The 20650-nt window shown below is 40.9% G+C and overlaps 2 protein-coding genes across 3 annotated transcripts in view; both read left to right on the top strand.

Moving 5' to 3' along the window:
• The window catches only part of LOC146650514 (mitogen-activated protein kinase kinase kinase kinase 4-like), a 104440-nt gene extending 96048 nt beyond the window's left edge, over positions 1 to 8392 (top strand). For both annotated transcript variants that reach the window (XM_085384919.1, XM_085384917.1), the window contains 6 exons: positions 1287 to 1421; positions 3582 to 3682; positions 3844 to 3993; positions 4087 to 4246; positions 4561 to 4700; positions 5419 to 8392. In XM_085384919.1, coding sequence (XP_085241045.1) covers positions 1287 to 1421; positions 3582 to 3682; positions 3844 to 3993; positions 4087 to 4246; positions 4561 to 4700; positions 5419 to 5502 — 770 coding nt within the window. In that variant the 3' untranslated portion in view covers positions 5503 to 8392. The remainder of the gene's footprint in view (positions 1 to 1286; positions 1422 to 3581; positions 3683 to 3843; positions 3994 to 4086; positions 4247 to 4560; positions 4701 to 5418) is intronic.
• Positions 8393 to 13066: 4674 nt separating this feature from the next.
• Positions 13067 to 19375, top strand: LOC146650516 (interleukin-1 receptor type 2-like). The gene is made up of 10 exons (XM_085384742.1): positions 13067 to 13204; positions 15312 to 15405; positions 16101 to 16353; positions 16751 to 16925; positions 17067 to 17244; positions 17700 to 17789; positions 17894 to 17959; positions 18092 to 18227; positions 18776 to 18921; positions 19093 to 19375. The coding sequence occupies exons 2-10, from the start codon at positions 15321 to 15323 to the stop codon at positions 19236 to 19238; spliced, it is 1275 nt and encodes a 424-aa protein (XP_085240868.1). The 5' UTR covers positions 13067 to 13204; positions 15312 to 15320; the 3' UTR covers positions 19239 to 19375.
• Positions 19376 to 20650: the final 1275 nt, after the last annotated feature.

Below are 20650 nucleotides of genomic sequence, written 5' to 3' on the forward strand. Positions count from 1 at the left end.
AGCAAAAGAAGATCCAAACTAGGCTTCACATAAACATCGTCATGGATTCCCTCTTACTTTTGCTGTTTTGCTTCCACCACAATAAAATCACACTTCATGCACAGCTCTCTCTCTCTCTCTCTCTCTCTGTACTTCAAGAACAGTTTCCCATCTAAAAATCTGTTTTCTGTATTATTTGCTTGCTTGTTACGCACAAGTCTACCGTTATTTACAGCGCTGTCGGCCGATGTTTTTTTTTTTTTTCCTTTTACTTACTTCCGAAAAGAAAACCTAATTTCTGCCGTTCAACAGGCTTCTGAACAAATTTAAACTTTTAAAAATTATACAAAATACAAAACGCTGTGTCTCTAATGAAACCGCTGTAACGTCAGAGGTGATGTTCATAAGTTGATTAAAGATTTTCTTTCGTTTTTGATCTACTGCAGAATATTTTTATAAAATCCCAGGCCAGGAAAATCACCTTCATGTTTTTCTGTGTTTTATCTTCAGCTACTTTGACACAAAGGCCTCTGCTGTGATGCTCACACCTTTGATAAAGTCTGGAAAGTGTCAGCTTCCCTTTTATAGATACAAAAATATGTAAATGTACTGATCTGAATTATAATATTTCTGACTGTCTGAGGCAAAATTTCCCAGATTCGAATTGAATCGTGGATCGAATCGATTCAGGACCTTGTGAATCGGAATCGAATCGATTCTAGAAATCAGTGGGATACCCAGCCCTAGTTGGTATGTGCTAGTAAGTGGGATATGGGAAAAAGGGACCATAAGTGATCATATATACAGTAAGGGCAACAGATTTGGATTATGTCTGAGTTTAGGGCTATTTTTTTACCTCAAATTCTGGAGTCGTTGAATGAATCATGAATAAAAAAATTAGAAAAAGCATTTTACAGGAGAAAATCAGAACCACAGTCCATGACTTGAAACTTAGAAAGGTTAAGTGGTGCAAGATAAACAAACAGAATCACTTAAAAAGAACTAAATTCATGTTTTCAAATGGTCAAGTCAAAGTTCAGACCTTAAGGCAACTGAAAAAGGCTGTTCCATCAAGATTTGATGCAGAAATGCTGCCAACCTGAAATTATTTTGTAGGATGGTGCAAAATTCCTCTATACACACACACACACACACACACACACACACACACACACACACACACACAACCTCATGAGTTTCAAGCAGCTTCAGACATTTCTCAGAGCCTCTGATAAGATCAACCGCATAGCAATTCTTACATTTTGTTTTTGCTCTTCTTTACTTCAGTGTTTCTCAATCAATTACAGGTAAGAAGAACAAGCTCCGTGTATACTACCTGTCCTGGCTGAGGAATAAGATTCTGCATAATGACCCAGAGGTTGAGAAGAAACAAGGCTGGACAACCGTAGGAGACTTGGAGGGATGCGTCCACTACAAAGTTGGTACGTTTATCACAAAAGGACATGTTGCATTTAAGAGTTTGGGAAGATTTCACTGTATTTATGAGCATAAATACTCATAACAGACTACCAAGGTGGTAAGTTTGAGATAAGGGCCTTCCACAGTGCAAAAGTGCAAGTGCATGGGGACAGTGTGTGTGGAGATCACAGCAGGGACTGGTGTTGTTTTTTTACTGACTTCACACCTAATGGGGGGTTACTTGCACACCACTCCTAAATGAAACTATTAACTGACCCACTCACTAGATTGCAAAATACACAAAGTCACAAAAAGAAAACCAAGAGGCCAACGTGCAGTGAACAAAGAGACAATCTGACAAGGACAAAAGGGATTAGTAGAATCTATAGTTTTTACTGATTGAATAATTACTTAGAAACCTGCTGGCAGCTGTAGACATGATAACTGGTCCCTGATATTGGTCACAGCCACCTCTTAGCTCACTGCCTGCAAAACAAGCAGCTTCTCCCCACCAGTTTTAACACAGACAGATGCTCATTCTCATGTAAAACTCTGTGAACTACTAGGAGAGGTTACTCTCTTCTGGGAAGTTGGCTGTAGCTATGCAGCTTTCTGAACAGAACAGATCCATGTACATAATACTTTTTAATTATTCAGTGCTTTAATAATTAATAAAATAAATAAAGTGATTCCCAAATTTTTCTGAGTCATGAAGACTAAAATTAAATGTCACAGGAGAAATCTCTGACCTGTCTACCACTCACAGGAAATGGCCGGCTCTCGCTGAACCTGGCTCTGCTGAAGGTTTCTTCCTGTTAAAAGGGAGTTTTCCTTCCCACTGTCGCCAAAGTTCTTGTTCATCTAGTTTTGCGGTCGTCTGATTGTTGGGGTTTTCTTTGTATTATCGTAGGATCTTTGCCTTACAATATAAAGTGCTTGAGGCAACTGTTATTGTGATTTGGTGCTATATAAATAAAATGGAATTGAATTGAAACTACAAATACAAAGAAACACAACAAAACAAAAACTTTAAATTGACAGGGATCAAAAGGTCAAGGTCATGTTTATTTATATAGCACAGGGGTGTCCAACTCCAGTCCTCGAGAGCTACTGTCCTGCAGCTTTTAGATGCATCCCTACTCCAAGACAGCTGAATTAAATGGTTCAGCATGCCATCAAGGCAAAGGCCTAATAAGAAGCCATTCAAGCTGCAGGACAGTAGCTCTCAAGAACTGGAGTTGGACACTGATATAGCACATTTCCAAACAGTCCATGCTGCACAAAGTGCTTAACAATGCAAAACAACAACAAACACACTGCAACAAATTGGGAACAAGGTTGCCAAATATGTCTATCTATCAGTGTCTATGAATATCAGCCTTTAGTTTCCGCTTTGTGCTTTTCATATGTAGGAATTCAAATCGGATATGTGCTTCGGGAACCTACATGCCATTGATAAATCGTAGAATGAAAACCCTTGATTAAGTAATAATGTGGTAAAAGCATCTGAGAAGACATGCAAGTAGACCTTCCTGTCTAAAACTCAGAATGTCATTCATGATTTTATTGCTTTGCGAAGACTGGCACTTCCTGTTGGAAACTCCTATGTAGTGATCAGAGCTGTTGGCTGAGGAATCCGTTTCCCGTCCAACAGCTTTATTCATGCATGTTCATTATTTTCTTGAATCAGCACTTGTGGAAAGTACAGGGCTTTGCAGCAATGATGAGAAAATCAATATTGGAAAAGTAACATTTGTAACACTGTTGCCAAAACAGTGGGTTTATGTGGACGTAGGGGAAAAGAGCTGAGAGTGCACATTTAACTGTGTTCCTCAGATGGTTTGCAAAAAGTAAGCTTGTACCGGGGTTGGGTTTAGAGGGCATTTATCTTATTCTACATAGATGTAAGCTGAAAGCAGCACTTTCTGTTAATTTAATTGTGCAGGCATTCTGGGCTAACCGTTTTCTTTTTAAGATGCCAGGAATTGTTGTTTCTGTGGTGCAATACAAACTGCTGTGAATATTTCAGATTAAACCCAAATAAACATCAGTTAAAATAATAACTTTCTCCCTTCATTTGTTGCAATATTAAGTTAGTAAACAGAGATGAGCCCACACTACTCTCCTGCCCTGTGGTAAACATGCTATTTTTAAGTGATTTATTCAGATTTTTATTTCCCCAGTGAAATATGAAAGGATCAAATTCTTGGTTCTGGCTCTGAAGAACTCTGTGGAGGTCTACGCTTGGGCACCCAAGCCCTACCACAAATTCATGGCCTTCAAGGTAAATAAACCGGCCAGCTAGTTGTTGGTGCTATTGCTTGTTATTGTGCTCTTTGTGTTTTTTCTTTTCCAAATGATAGCAATCTATCATCTCTGTGTTTTGGCAACTATCTACTGATATTAAGCTGAAAGACTAAGATTTCTGATCTGTGTGCGCCTCAGTCTTTCGGTGATCTGGTGCATAAGCCGCTGCTGGTTGACCTGACTGTGGAGGAAGGTCAGAGGTTAAAGGTAATCTATGGCTCGTACTCAGGCTTTCACGCCGTGGATGTCGACTCTGGGGCCGTTTACGACATCTACCTGCCCACACACGTAAGAACACAGCTGTAAAATAACGCACATGCTCGTTTGTTGTATGTGTTAAAAGAGGAGTCACTCTTATAATGTCTGTTGTTTTTCCTCCAGATCCAGACGAGCATCCAGTCTCACGCGATCATCATTCTGCCTAACACTGATGGCATTGAACTGCTCGTGTGCTACGAGGACGAGGGTGTTTATGTCAACACCTACGGACGCATCACCAAGGACGTGGTGCTGCAGTGGGGGGAGATGCCCACCTCAGTGGGTGAGTAACTGGGTGAAAAGCTACACAAACACCTGCCCTATAATGTTTTCTTGTCTGTCTAGGTCAGTGTTGCCCAGCCTTTTTGCCTCACAACCGTCCAAGAGCTAAAGTGTCCCTGCACCTACACCTTTACACCTGATTTTTTTTTTTTTAAAGTGGTGCTTTTTTTCTTTTAATGATTAAAAATCATCAACAAGTCGATTGTTTTAGCACATTTATGTTTGACACCTCTGGTCTAGGGATTTAACATTTTCTTCGTCTTGTTTTTAAATAGAGTTAGATATCCGTAGACTAACTAAAACATCTCTTCACAGCCTACATTCGGTCTAACCAAATCATGGGTTGGGGCGAGAAGGCCATCGAGATCCGCTCTGTGGAGACCGGTCACCTGGACGGCGTCTTCATGCACAAGAGAGCTCAGCGACTCAAGTTCCTCTGTGAAAGAAATGACAAGGTGAGATTGGCATGTCAGCACCGCTGCCAGTGACCTAACCGACTCGTGCACATCTTTGGGATTAGTCAACTTTGTGTTTGCTCGATAAAAATAAAACACAAGAAAACCCTCCTCCAAGCAAATAAGACCAGCTCCTCCAACTTGACTGCAGGCCATCTGAGAAGCATCTTTTAAAATCAAACTGATTTTGTTTACAGATTTTAAGTGATGAAACATGAAAAAGGCTCCCCTTATGTCTTCAGTTACATGCAAACACACAGTGACTACCTACATCAGATGTGCCAGGTTAGCTGTGAAGCTAAATCCTGGCATCAAATTTGTTTGCACAATTTCTGTTGACTCAGCTGTGGAAGTAACTTAAGGCCGCTCTAGTTTCTCTTCTCTCTTTTTTTGGACTGTTTTTCTCTTTTTGTGGGTCTGTATTTTTGACAGCATGTGCGGTAAATAATGGGAACTTTTAGAGTACGGTAACATATGACAAATGAATGAAGAAACTTTTAACCACCCGAGTTTTGTTTCTGAGTGTTAGTGACTTGTGAAATCATTTAAGACCTCCCCAGATAATTTTATTTGAATATTCATATATACAAGTGTATACATATATATATATATTTAAAGGTTAGGGGTTTTTAACACTGTATTTAATCACCGGCACTTTCAGTTACAACATTTGTGCTCAGATTGTGCTGAGCAGTAAAATCTCACTTTGTCTCCTCAGGTGTTTTTCGCCTCTGTACGTTCTGGAGGCTCCAGCCAGGTGTACTTCATGACTCTGGGCCGAAGCAACCTGCTGAGCTGGTAGAGGTCCACGGCCTGCCCTCTTTCTCCTCCTTCTCCTCATCTTCCTCATTGTCCTCCCCCTCTCTCTAACACTGGATCTCAGAAAACCACCATTGATGTCTTGTCAGCCCTCGGACAACCAAACGAGAACAAACACAGCAACCTACCAGCCGTCTGGAGCAGTCGACAGCAACGCCCTGTAGCTGCAGCCTTGCTGGGTCTGCCTGCGACGCAGAGACAGACGGTCAAGTCGTCGGTCCCTTCCGTAAAATCCGAAGCGACGGCTTATATAATGAAATCAAAGGTTAATAAATGAAAGGAAGTAGTAATACTGTAAATGTGAATTCAAGAAAAGGGAGGGGCAAGCAACGTTTTGTTTCCCTCTCAGTTTTCTTGGTGCTCATCGGATGCATTGCGATGGGATAGATTTTTGTACCTCTGCATCCTTTCCCGGGTTGGTTAGTAAGCTTGAGGTCTTCTACTACTATTGCTACCGCTATTGTTCTTACTACCACTGCTACTACCTTCTGCAGGTCTGCCTCTTGTAAGGGAGTCCCCCCCTTTGCCCCATGTTCCCACCATCCGCCCCTTCTTGTGAGCGTGGGGCTGGTGGGGCTCTAGAGTGTGTTGTATTAATGCTACAGTAGTGTGTGTGTGTGTGTGTGTGTGTGTGTGTGTGTGTGTGTGTGTGTGTGTGTGTACTTCTGTTTGGTCCACCTACTGCTAACATGCTGGTTTGTCCAATGAGCTGGAGGCTCAGTGACAAGCATGAGAAAGGGACCTAATATTGAAGGTTTTTACCACAAAGGTCAGGTTGACAGGACTCAAACATGAGGGTGTGTGCGTGCGTGTGTGTGGTTTAAGTATAGTGTTGTATCGGACAGGCGCTTTAAAAAGAAGGGGAGGCCGGAGAGAGTTGGTGTAGGTGATGGATTTCAGAATAGTATTTTTTGAATCATTATTATTCCTTGAAGATAAGTGTAACTATGTGGAGTTAAACATGTCTTTTACCTTGTTTTTTTAATCATTCACACACATCCACCTACACAACTTGCTTGCTCTAAAACCACAGAAGTGTAAGGTGTGTCCGTATGAAAAGAATGCAATGCGGGTGTGATCCAAAATATTAAATAAAGTGTCTATGTACAAATAAAGCTTTGGGAACTTTTGTCGTGTCGGACCGGCGGCGGGGAAGCATGACGACCTGATCTTAACTCGAGAAACTTGAACTGCTGTGAATAAACAGATATAACGTGGAGAGAGGGGAAACAATCGAGAGATAATGTAGATGAGAAAGTTTAGTACGTGTATGTGTGCGCGTGTGCCGTCAACAGTTCGGCATCGCTTTGGGTTTAAGTGGCAGAGAGGTAAACACGTGGTCGGCGGGTTTGTTTTGGCACAGGAGGCGGAGTTCCATCTTCCATTTCATGATTTCGACTCATTTCATGCTTCATTTAGAACATTTGTATGTATTCAATGCACTAAGTGTCAAGAATGTAGAAAGACTTATTACTGTGTGGTGGTCCAAGGCATGAGATGACGTTTTTGCTTTGTATCTTGTCACGAGTGATCAATCCTAGGTGTTCGGTTTTGGAGTCGAAGCTGCGGCGGCGGCAGCAGAGCCTCTGCGTCAGATGTACATTTTTCGATTCCGTATTTGTTTCGCAGCCTTCGGCAATCTGTGTGTCAGAGCCGAGGAGCGTTTCTCGCGGCTTTCCCGTTCAAACGAGAACACGCGCGCCTTTATTGATTCAGCACTCTGTTACTGTGATGAAGTGTCTCCAAACAGGCAACACTGAGCAGAGATTTTTCCCTCACTCGGCTGTTTGTGAAGGAACTGACGAGAGAATCCCCATTTTTCTTTTTTTTTTTATAGGAAGGAATAGTTTGTCTATTTTGTGCCCCTCCCTAACCCCCTCATGTCCCACTCCAGCTGTTATTGAAGTTCCCTGTATGCGAAAGACTGAGCAACAACCTTCGGCATGGACGATCTTTGCCCAGCTGGATTTTTTCCTTTCTTTTTTGCAATGTTTCTCATCATTTGCTCACAGGAAGAGCAAGGGGAGAGTCCGATCTATGACGTCATATCCAAACACACCTTTTGTCAGGACACAAACAAGCTTATCTTGGGTGTTTTCCCTCCTTGACGATAAGGTTACTGTTGGTCACTTAGTTTATGTCTCTGTATGGAGAAGCCGTTCGGGCCCCAGTGAGGTCTGCGTGTGCAGTAGTGCTCGGTGTGTGTCTCTTCTTGCATCAAGGCCTTGATGAGTGGCTGTATTGAATTCATGAAAATAATTTGTGGCTATTATCAATATTCTTATTGATCTAAAGAAAGAAACGCGCTCTTCGGCCGATTGAGACGAATCAGTCGTTTGCAGGCTTGTGTTGGAAAAAGTGCCAAGAGGGCAGCATTTAAAACGTGTAAACCTGTTGTTATAAGAACCACTACTTGGAAATCCTTTCTTTCAAAAAATAAAAACAACAAAAAAACTTAAAAAATCACTCGAAGCATTGTGTATTCTTAAGTTTTAGAGCTAGTTGAGAAGCTTAACAATAGTTTCTGTTGTTTCTGTAAGTCTATGTAAACGTAACTATGCGACTGCGGTGGTTTAATATTATTACACTCACCTTAGGTGGAGAAACTGTTTACAGAGGCAATGTTTTGTTACACTAATGTGCATCATGGTATTTATGTTTGAGAGCATAATGCATCTTAGTTCTTTAACTCATACTTTCTGCTTTTTGAGCCCACTTTTTATTGGATATTTTAAATCTTTCGTTAGTTTTTATTTATTTTTCTTTGTCATTTCTCCCACCCCTGCTAACTTTTTCCACAACAAAGAACACACGTGTTGTTCATTTCAGGTATTCACACAACGCTGCTTCAACATGGAAACATTACAGTAACGTTCCTTGCAGGCTTGGACGTGAGGCAACGTGTTTTTTCCTCTGCTGTTTCTGCCGTGCTACTCTAACTTATGTCCTCTCTGTGTATGACAGGAAGTCATGTATTTTCCTGAGAGTTTTTTGTTTTGTTTTCTTTGAATAAACTTTAAAAGTAATTTTAAAACAACAATGTTGTGCCCTTCCTTCTTTGGCCTCTCTTGATGGTGATGTTTGCTCCCCAAGTACACGCACGCACATTGAAAACAGACATGTTGTAACAGGTGTTGGCCAACAGACCAAAATGGAACACATCAGTTGCATGTATGGGGCGATTTCGACAAATGCTTTGTTTGTGGAAATTGTGCATATTGTTTTCAGACAAAATTACCATTTCCGCTCAGCTACACGATGCAATGCACTAAAAAAAGCTTGGATTATATTGATTGTTCCTTTATTCACGACACGGTAAAGTCCAGTTATCTTACTGGCATGTTGTAAATTCTGAATTCTTGTTGAGCTCAGCTAAAAAGGGAAGTAATAAGAAAAGGTAATTTTCTCAGAATATCTTGTGCAAGAGGATATTCATTCACACGAACAGCTTACTCTCTGAAAGATAACAGCTTTTTTAATTATTTATATTCAATTCAATTTTATTTATATAGCGCCAAGTTATGACAGTCCTATCAAGGTGCTTTATATTGTAAGGTAAAGGAACTACAGTAATACAGAGAAAACACAACAATCAGACAACCCCCTACAAGCAAGCACTTGGCGACAATAGGAAGGAAGGAACCTCCTGCAGAACCAGACTCAGGTAGGGGCCGATTGGGGCTGTGTGAAAGTGTTGTTTTCTGTGCAATCACGTGCACCACTCAGTGCATTTAGGCATATATCAAGATGTATTACATATCATGACTTCCTGCTGAAGCTGAACATTTGAATGGCAATGTTATTAATGAAGCTTATGCGCAAGTTCAATAAGGAAGATCTCAGAGGCTTTCCCACGTATACAACATTCACCCATATACTTGTTTTTGTGTCCGAGTGCTTTCTGCATCACAGTAAGACACATTCACACTCTGATAATGCAGTGTTGAACTCCCATACCCAGTCACCGCAATGATGCTAAAAGTCAAAAGTGAATGGCCAGACTGTTTTGAGCCGATAGGAAGGCAATAATAATAATGCACTCATCTAAGAACTGGAAACTAAGACTTCATTTCTCACAGGTTCACTAAAAGTTGAAAATTGGAAGAATGCTGGTCGGCTGAGTCTGCTGGATGGTAGGTGCATTGGTGTGGGTGATATTTTCCTGCAACACTTAGCCCAGGGGTGTCGAACTCCAGGCCTCGAGGGCTGGTGTCCTGCAGGTTTTAGATCTCACCCTGGGTCAGCACATCTGAATCAAATGATTAGTTCATCACCAGGCCTCTGGAGAACTTCAAGACTTGCTGAGGTGGTAATTTAGCCATTTGAATCAGTTGTGTTGGATCAAGGACACATCTAAAACCTGCAGGACACTGGCCCTCGAGGCTTGGAGTTCTACACCCCTGACTTAGCTCATGAGCACAGTGTACTCCTTGTCTGATGGCTGCTTTCAGCACAAAGCTCAAATCTTCTCAACTTCACACTACTCCGGGTTTGGGGTCAGCTTTAATTTAGTTTAACTGCTCTGGCCAACTCCATACAACCTGTAGTTTGTCTAGTTTGTCACACTGGGTAATGAAACAATGGCATTTATTGTGTGTGTCGTTTCCTGTGAGCAGCAGATTTTACAGCACACGGGGAGTCGAATCTCACCTTCTTAGATGTTTTTTTAATGTACAAATGTCAGTTTACATACTTGGTTCACAGATGGTAGCCCTGTAAATAAATAAAGGTGAAAAAATATGAAAACAATTAAACGTGTTTTTAAGCTCACTTCTTGGTTCTGCATTTGTTCTGTGCCCCCATAAGGAAGTGCTCTTTTCAGTTAAGCACGACATTGTCAATTAATATTCAGCTGCTCAACAGGTTCTTAAACAGAAATTGGCCTGTTGCTGGATGTCGACTCCCTAAAAGGTGGATTTCTTAGCACCGGACAGGAAAGCCAACGTGTCAAACTGTTTAGTCATCTATCCAGTACTGCTATCTACAGATGCTGAGGCGAACTCGAAAATTCCCAAAACACGCAACATCTTCTGCTTCCTCAAAGTCCGGTCATCAAAGGAACGGCATGTTCTGTCTTGGTCTCCTTTTAACCTGCATGCGTTAAACCCTTGGAGGATCTTAAGGACATTTATTGTCCTTAGGCACAAAGGTGGATGTCTTTTTAAGGTACCTCCAAGGGTTAAAGATACTGGCTAATTTGGATATATGCGTTTGTGTGTGAGTGTCTGTGTGTGTGATAAAGGCCTGTGCATAGCTGTGCATTATCCGCCCTGTTCCTGTCTTCTGATACCAAGTGTGTAATATTTACTGTTATTTTTGTTGGATAAACTATTTGGAAAAGGCTACAGCAACCAAAAAAATGTGTATCTCTGGCCTACATGTCAACGCTCATACGTTTGCATGTTTATTCATTCCATTTCCTGAATGCATAAATATTACCTTAATGGGAAACTATCGTAGTTTTACACAAAATGTCACACGTGACACAGCTGCTAAAGCAGGTTTTGATAAAGGAGATGGTGGAGGATAATGGGACTCATGAGTTTGCAGGTGGAGGATTACAGGATTACACATTATATGGATACACTGGGCTAAAGTTCAAAAGGACTGTGACACAAAGTTGCCATTTTCTAGAATGTAGTCAAGTACTGTTATTTACATGTGCTGGTCTCACTTGTAATCAAATACACTGAATCTAAACAGGAACCTTTTCCTGTGTTGTGAACACTAGCCTGATATGGGATTATTTCCCATCACTTCCATCACTTCAGTGTTTTCATGTCACACATACGCATACTTCTACACTGGAAAATGTCCAGTCAGGATCAAAGTGAGCAATGCAGGAATAATGGGCAAGAGATGGACGCTGTATTTGCTACGCAAGGAGATGTCAGAGCAATGAGTCACTGCAATACTACGGACCTGTGTTTGATTAATAACTGCAAAGCTGGATGCCAATTTTCTCTTCTAACGAACACAGTTTATATTTGTGGATTTTGGAAAATCGACTGCAATGATATTTCTGCTTATAAGACTGGATGAAATAAAATAAAACTATACTGCAATTGTCTTTTGTTCTAGTTATACGGAGGGCAAGCTTTGTGGACATGTGCAGAACTTATGCATATCATTTTCTAAATGTTTGAGTAAACAAATTTGGCCGAGGGAAACAAAAAAACCTCAAAATGGACGAGTTTGGATCCTTTCTTTTCTTTTTTCTTAAACAAATTACACTTTTTAAATGTAAAATAAATGTATAATTTTTAATACAGAAATCTAAGTAGGTTTCTGTTTTTCAGTAGTATATAGTGTGACCTAATGTAAGCTTATTGTGTTAAATTGCAAATCAGTTATTAGAAAAAGCCTTTAAAACTATTTCAGTGCTAAATCCAATAACACTGCCAGGCTGATTGTCTGAGGCATCCACCTCTGAGCTAGATTATTCTCTCAAAATACATAATATAAACAAAAGGTAATACTTTAATAATGTATTAGCAAGTACTTCATTCAGCATTTATATATCATTACACCTCCTCAGTATGCCATTTATAAGTACAGATATATTCATCCATCTGTTACTGTTACACTTTGTACAGCCATGAGTGCTACACCATCACTGCTAGTAATAATCATAATCATAATAATATCTGTATTTATAAATGGCATACTGAGGAGGAGTAATGATATATAAATGATGAATAAAGTAGTTGGAAATGTCTTTGGATCCCTCGAAGAAAAGTTTACATTTCTTATAATAAGAACATTGAAATCCAGAATTCCAGTAATTTTATGACTAAAGGTTTAGATCCCAAATGAGTAACAGTTTCAGCTACGCTAACATTAAATCGTTTATCATGTCGACATCAGCAAAACTGCTGCTTTTCTTGTTTCTGCTTAGTGAAATGTCAAACGCTCCCTGCTTATGTGAAGGTGTGCATGCTCACATACTGTAGAAGGTGTCGCCACAGCTGGTGAGCTGTCCTACTCCACCAGTTTAATCACAACTGTGAATAAACAAATTGCCTTATTGTGTCCAAATTGCTTAGACCTTGTGAGAAAGAGTGGTAAGAAAGCAGAAAGGTTTTGAGGGTCTTTTAAATGACAGCTTTTCAATGAACACAGTTTTTAAAAAGTAATTTCAGAACCACAGTGAAAGTACAAACCCCTTTATGACGGGGTGGCTAAAGGCAGCTCAATATCTCAACAGGGGGAACTGCCTGCATGGCTCCACACAGCATTGCTGGCTGTGAGTACATTGTGACGCTCGTGATGATGTGTGTTCATGTGTTAAAACAAACAGAGATGTCCATGCAGACACAAGCAGCAGCTCATTCCAGTGAGCGACAGCTGTAAACAGATGTAAGACAAGAATGCTGCCTTTAGACTCGGGAAACTGTTTGGAAATCATTATAGGTCTTTTCCCACAGTGCATCTGAGTGGGTTTGTGTATATACTGTGTGTTTGGAGTCACCAGACTTGAGTGGTGAGCTGTACATCACAATGCATTACATTGGGAAACCTGAGAAATTTCCACCTCAGAGGGGTGGGAACATTGAAAAGAGACTGCAGGTTTCCCCTGAGCTAATAGGAAACTGATCATTTGCTGCTTCAGTCCACGCTGTCACCACATCTACCTGTCACCAGTGTCACACTGCCAGGACCACCGCCACGCTCACCTTTACACCGTGAGTATACTGCATTGCTGTGTATGTAATCATAGGAAAGTAAGGTTAGGTACACGCGTGTGCCGTATTTATATGTACACACATATGGTTGCTTATATAACAAAACTGCCTAACTATAATATATAACTTTTTAACAATAATGCGCTTGTTATGTACTAATAAGTACTGAAAATTCCATATTTTATTCTGTTTTGTCATATTTGCAACCATTTACATTGCAGGGTTTTACTGTCACAGCATGTTTACTTTAAATATTTCATTTGCTGCACAAATGTTTAAATCTACTTAGTTTGCAACAGATCGAGACTTTAGAGTTTATCCAAAACTACTATAATAAAATATTTGTATGGGTGCACTGTAGGAAGAAAATGTAAATGTTTCTCAGACCGACAGTTCTACTGAATCAAACGAGGATGTGTATACTTTTTTTTCTTAAATAAGTGATTTTCACGATAAATGCAAAGGCATCCGCAACTTAATGTCGAATTAAGTCGCCATCATTGCGTTAATAATTTGAGATATATTTTTGAAGTGGAGGTCAAATTCTCTAGTTTCGTCGTAGACTGTGTGAATACAAAAGGTTCATTTAATTATGAAATATTGAGCTTATCATAAGAGCACATGCAGTATTTATAATATTATACTTAAACTGAAGGAAACTACAGATAGCATTGTAAGGTTTGGCAGTAGCAGTAAAAAAAACGGTCATAATAAATGAGTTATAAAATTGTTCTCGGCTTTAATCGAAACTCTTAATCCTGGAAAATGTGTCAGTGCATTGTGACTTGTGTATGCATATTCATTTACAACACTGGCACTCCCACACTTTATGGGCCTTCCTTTTAATGACACATGGAGGATTTCAGTGTGGAAATGATTTATCACACGCGCATGTGTGTGGCACTCGTGTCTGTCTGTCTGTGTGTAAGAGTGAGCGAGAAAATGTTCACTTCTCTCAGCTGATCCTTGTAATCGGAGGAGAAAACAGAAGCGAAAATCCACTTGTTTCCACGGAAACAAAACTATGGAAATCTTACCTAACAAAATGCATTTAAATACGATACGGAAAACTTTCAAAGTATGCTATATACTACTATATGTGTGCAAATAGGATACAGTAAACGGACTATATTTAGAAAAAATTAAATACAAGTAGACTTTACACTAATGTTATTATGCAGCACTTTTATGCGTCTTTAAATCACAGGTGTCGAACTCCAGGCCTCGAGGGCCGGTGTCCTGCAGGTTTTAGATATATCCTTGATCCAACACAGCTGATTTAAATGACTTCTCCAGAATCCTGGTGATGAACTAATCCTTTGATTCAGGTGTGTTGGCCCAGGGTGAGATCTAAAAGCTGCAACAACTGGCCCTTGAGGCCTGGAGTTCCCCACCCCTGCTAAATGTATATTTATTGTTGACTGAATATGCAATATATTACCAAATTGTTGCCCTGATCTTAATAAAAAATTGCTATAGGTTACACCTGTCCTCACTACTAGTTTAGGTCTTTAGTATTGGAATAAAAAAATAGTAGCTAAACCCCAATTTATCACCAAGCCATTCTGTTCATTCGAACATCAAAAACATATTTTAATACTACATCTTTAGTCCAGTTACTATTGTTATTCATTTTACTGACCTATGATGTGAGTGACTTTAAAAGGTTTAATATGAGTCATCCCATGTGGTGCCATTGGTAAACTCCCTAAATTTGACTCTAGGATGTGGGGGCGAGATGAAGTGGATTGCCGACATCTTTGATGACGATGTGCTGATGTCACAACCTCTACAATCTGAAAAGAGTTTGCATAAAAGCCGATTTGGTTAAAGCTTTATGAGGCGAGGACACTTATACCTCAGCAGCCCAGTGTTTAAAGCCTCATGTCCGGATAACATTTGAAGTTTTTCCTTTGTTATTTTTCTGGCCTTCGATGCCCTTTTTTATCCTCTCTGTGGGTTATTTTTTCTCTTAAGCCTTTTCTTTAATGTTTTACTGGAAAAAACATTTAAGCTGGAAAGCTGGAAGCAACTGAACCGACTTGTTTAAACATCACTACAAGTTTTGCTGGTGGATGTTTTATTTCAGACGTTTGTCTCCCTGCAGACTGCCATCATGGTCTTTTTGCCTTTAACATGTGCTGTGGTCATCATCAGCTGTGTTTATGGAGGACCTCCATTACCTCCTTTGCCAACGAAAGGTGAGCTTGCAGCAGCTACACTACACACACTGCATACTGTAAGAGGCAGTAGTATTCATCACAGAGAGAATGCATTGTGATCATTACAGTATTACAGCGGGGTGATCTTGCTTTTTAGACAGATATCTTATTACAACCGACTCCATGATCATCACCCACTCTACATATGTTTACATGTAGATGCTGGGGCGCGATCTTTCAAGCCCTACAGGTACAGCCGTTACCAAAATTATTAGAACGAGAAAACACAAAGAAGGCTGTCAAAAAGTTCTTTAAAACTAAAAATTATAGCTATATATTTGGCAAATTATTAGGTACGGCATCTTCATCAAAAAATTATAATGTGCTTTTTCGTAAAAGTGTAAAGAAAAAAAAATCTGATAATTATTTTCTAACATTAAAAAGTAGAATTTGGATCTCAGAGCTTGATCATACTGGTTGCTTAACCATTGCAGAAACATCAAAAGTGTTACTGTAATGGTTAAGCAAGATCAACCTTTCACCGGGTGGAGGTCTAATGTTGAGCACTGTAGGTGGTGTGTTGGAGGGACTGAAAGAGGTTTTTGATAATACTGACTTAATGCTCATGTGACAGTGTGACTGCCTTGTGAGAATCACACTTTATGAGTTGCACTGCTAGATTTTTTTGCACGTGTCGTTTCTAATCACTACATGGCCCTAATATGTACTTGCAGATGGCTGCTACCTGGTCGATCCAGAGGTGGCGACATTCAGAGTGGAGGGTGAAGCAGTAATCCTCTCTTTCCCGATATTCAGCCATGTTCTTGAAAAACGCAACATTGCCCCCCCAACCGCTGAGTACTCCATCACCAAGGACAATGAGATGGAGGGCACAAACTATCAGGGACGTGTTCAGCAGCAGGATAACCAGCTGTGGCTCCTCCCAGCTGTGGCTTCAGACTCAGGGAAATACACCTGCACATACAGGTAGTTAACCAGAGTCAAGAGAAATGATCTCTCCAAGTAACAAGACCGTTCTTTCCACAGGCGATGCTGGTAAAACTAGCAAAAGCTGATAAGTAATCTGATAGGAACAAATGACAACATTGTTTAGTTTTTATGTCCAACACTTAAACATGCAATGATTACCTAAAATAAAAGTATTATTTTTCACATTTCAATTTTTACAATTTTTTTTTAAACTACTTGCTGTTTTGTTAGAAATTAGATGGAAAACCGCCCCCCCTCCAATTTACAGACAGGGTGGCTACAAAGCAACATATCAGAAACTAGCAGAAAGTATGTTTCTTTTTATACTTTCCTCTCCGGATTGAAACTTTCAAACTGGAGAAAACTTGGTCACTTGTAACACTTTTGTTTCCAGAAATGAGACCTACTGCGTAACTGGAAGTATCAAGCTGCACGTGTACGAGCCCACTTTAGTAGACATGAAAAAGCTGACGCATAAAGTGACAGCCGCAGTGGGAGAGACGCTGACATTAGAGTGTCCATCTCTGCGTAACTTCAACAAGACGGACAGCATGATAGAGTGGTACAAGGTGAGTGAACGAACCTGTCGGCGCTTGGCAAGGAACTTTCTGCCTGATGCGGTTGACAGGGATATTTTTTTACACTCTTTTGAGGTAATCGGCTAAGGCTGGTAGTGATGAGTCATTTAACCACATGCTGCCTTCTTGCAGGACTCCAACACCACTGCTTCTCCAGCAGGCAGAGCAGGGTCCTTCCAACAGCACAGAGGCAAACTGATGATCCCAGCTGTGAAGCGAACCCATGCAGGCATCTACACCTGCAAGCTCAGGGTGCGCATTAACAACCAGCAGTACAAAGTCAGCAGAGTCTATCTTCTCCATGTGCAAGGTTTGTGATCTGCAAAGTCATGCATGTGCTGAGAAATGTGGGTTAAATAAGAGTTTTTATCTATTACATGGCTATTACTGCATTTATAGTTTTAGATTATTAAGTATAATACAACTGTCAGGCTAGAGGACAGATCACACTTACGCTTCTTTTTAAGTAAACATGCAGAGCAAATGAGAAAAAAAATCTTTAAAAAAATTCATTAAATTAATACTTAAATAAGCAAATCACTTTAATTTTATGACAATGTGCAACGGTCAAGTACTTTACATAAAGATCATCAATTTACTTCTTTACAACTAGAGCGTTGTGGTGCACTGCCCTCTACTGGCCCACTAGGGAAATAGCATGGGCCGCACAGATAACTCCATCAAACACATTAATGATTATTACTGTGCCAAATAGTCCACTGTTGTTATTATTTAAGGAGCCGTTTGTTTGGATGTGTCTTCCAGGCCCTGATCCTGAGATCACAACCAAATCCACTGTGCCTAACATCTCTGTGACCTCTGACCTTGGGTTAATCAGCACCAGCACTGTCAACAGTGAGTTTTTTAATAGATAGATAGATGTTTTATTTTTTTTTATTTGATTAATTCAAATTCCCCAGAGGGACTGTTCATGAAGAAATGCCTTGTTTATGTTTTAGCTCCAATAGTTCAGCCACCTGTGATTGTTTCACCACTAAATGGAACCGTTTTTGAAAGTCCACATGGTGAGTGATAAAACTCTTTAGTCCTAAAATAAATAATAACAATACAACCTCATTCTTAAATAAACATACAACCAAACAGACTGTAAATATATATTGAATGTCTCATCTAGATTTGCCTCTGACTTTCTTTAGGTTCAGGACTGAAACTGTTCTGTCAGGTGCTCACCGAATGTCAAACAGCAGATTCTACTGAGGTCACGTGGTTGGTAAATAGCCAGACAGTGGAGTCATCGTACCTTGACAAGCGTGCTCTGCAGGGGGGAAGAAGGTAATTTTTGATTTTGTCTGCACTGGTTCTAAAATTACACGTAAACCTTATCTAACTTAAATGTAAGTTTATTACGAGTTCAACTGATGCTACTTTGGAATGATAATAGCTTCTTCGATTTTGACTGCAGGTTAGAGAATAAATGGATGGAACCATTATGAGAAAAATTGCAAAAGAAAATACAAATGAAAGGCCAGCAGACAAACATGTGTATGTGCATGCTAAAGATAAGCCCTGTAGCCGGAAACACGGGTCATCGTGCTCTTCCAAACCCACTTTGCGATCGTGCCTATTTCCAACATAACCTTTTGCGCTCCTACAGGATCTGGTCTGTAAAAAACTGTGATGGTGTCTTGCCTCTCAGACAAGTTAAATAACACATTTCTGAGAGGTTGTTATGGATATTTGATCCACCAGTATTGAAATAATCTACTACCAGGTGTTGCTAACAGCTCTGACTCTAATGATTACTCTTTATGTGAAATCATTAGAGACACGCCTCGTTCACAGCATTAAAAACAGACGGCTGCTTGTCTCGATGTTTCCAGGGTTACCAGGGTGTCCAAAGGCTGCCAGATTGAGTTGAGGCTAATTGTCGAACCAATAACAGAAGAAGACGAGAAGTCAGAGTTAAAATGTGTCACTCAGAACAAAGGAGGAAGACGAGAAGTTGTTGCACAGCTTCGACTAGAAGGTGAGCTGTTCTTCACATTAGGCTGCGAACTCTCGCAAAATTGACGACACACACAGTATTAAGTTATATTTTTTGTCTTAGTTTGTTGAGATCACCTCAACAAACCAAAGACAGGACAACTAAACCTTGATATATAAAGACACTAATCTACCTTTGCCTCTCTGTCTACAGACTCCACCTTTACATGGGTGGTTGTGGCTGCAGGGGCTGTGATCTCATTCCTCACAGTGGTCTCTGTGTTTCTCTACGTCCTCTTCAAACCTAGAAGGAAAAAGAACAGGGATTACTTTCTGGCTCGGCAGAGCAGCACCTTCTAGCTCTGGCGCTGTGCACGCTTCCTCATCAGAGACCTCCTTTTAAACTTTACCTTTTACATCAGATTATTTTTTATGCATTACTTCCGTGTGATATCCAGGAGCAGCACCACGTCTTTCTTAGGGTTGTCCATAAAATTCACTGCTAAAGGCTGCTAATCAGCGAATGAATAACTTTATGTTTGTTATTGATGTTATAGTTTTCTGGGGGGATTCACTGGAATGAATTAAACAAATACCTCTCTGACACTCAAAGGTGAACAATGTTTTTTGTAAGGTTAGAAGCATGTAAAAGATGAGCCGTTGTGTTACCTAGTTCTTTTACACCGATTCAAGACATGAAATCCAATTTAAGACAACACGCCAGATGTTTGAGATACACACTGACATCACTGATGTTTTTACACATTTGGATAATGATATATCAAGACGATGAGTGGAATTTTAACTATTTCCCACCAAAACTGTAATAATGTGTTTATTCCAATTCAGTTGGCTTCAATTTCCTTTTGCGCTCAGTGTCAAGCATCAGGTCCCAGATTTCAGGTCCATCAAAAACATCCATCCATCCATCCATCCATCCATCTTCATCCGCTTTGTCCGGGGCCGGGTCGCGGGGGCAGCAGCCTAAGCAAAGAGGCCCAGACCTCCCTCTCCCCAGCCACCTCCTCCAGCTTATCCGGGGGAATACCAAGGCGTTCCCAGGCCAGCCGAGAGATATAATCTCTCCAGCGTGTCCTGGGTCTGCCCCGGGGCCTCCTCCCGGTGGGACATGCCTGGAACACCTCACCCAGGAGGCGCCCAGGGGGCATCCTTGTCAGATGCCCGAACCACCTCAGCTGGCTCCTTTCGATGTGGAGCAGCAGCTGCTCTACTCTGAGCCCCTCCCGGATGGCCGAACTTCTCACCCTATCTCTAAGGGAGAGGCCAGCCACCCTTCGGAGGAAGCTCATTTCTGCCGCTTGTATCCGCGATCTCGTTCTTTCGGTCACTACCCACAGCTCGTGGCCATAGGTGAGGGTAGGGACGTAGATCGACCGGTAAATTGAGAGCTTCGCTTTTACACTCAGCTCCCTCTTCACCACGACGGACCGGTGCAGCGTCCGCATTACTGCAGCTGCAGCCCCAATCCGTCTGTCGATCTCCGGCTCCCTTCTCCCATCACTCGCGAACAAGACCCCGAGATACTTGAACTCCTCCACTTGGGGCAGGAACTCATCCCCGACCCGGAGTGGGCACTCCACCCTTTTACGGCTGTGAACCATGGCCTCAGATTTGGAGGTGCTGATCCTCATTCCCGCTGCTTCACACTCGGCTGCGAACCGTTCCAGTGCGAGCTGGAGGCCCTCACCCGATGAAGCCAACAGAACCACATCATCTGCAAAAATCAGAGATGAGATTCTGAGGCCACCAAA

This window comes from Rhamphochromis longiceps, linkage group LG16 (genome assembly GCF_057381845.1).
Source record: "Rhamphochromis longiceps isolate RC_006_pf linkage group LG16, R_longiceps_female_GT1.1, whole genome shotgun sequence".
Lineage (NCBI taxonomy): Eukaryota > Metazoa > Chordata > Actinopteri > Cichliformes > Cichlidae > Rhamphochromis > Rhamphochromis longiceps.

Coding starts and splice junctions, on each gene's coding strand:
- LOC146650516 (XM_085384742.1), top strand. CDS start 15,321: ATGGTCTTTTTGCCTTTAACATGTGCTGTGGTCATCATCAGCTGTGTT. Junction 17,245..17,699: donor CTATCTTCTCCATGTGCAAG/GTTTGTGATCTG, acceptor TGTGTCTTCCAG/GCCCTGATCCTGAGATCACA. Junction 18,228..18,775: donor GCTCTGCAGGGGGGAAGAAG/GTAATTTTTGAT, acceptor CGATGTTTCCAG/GGTTACCAGGGTGTCCAAAG.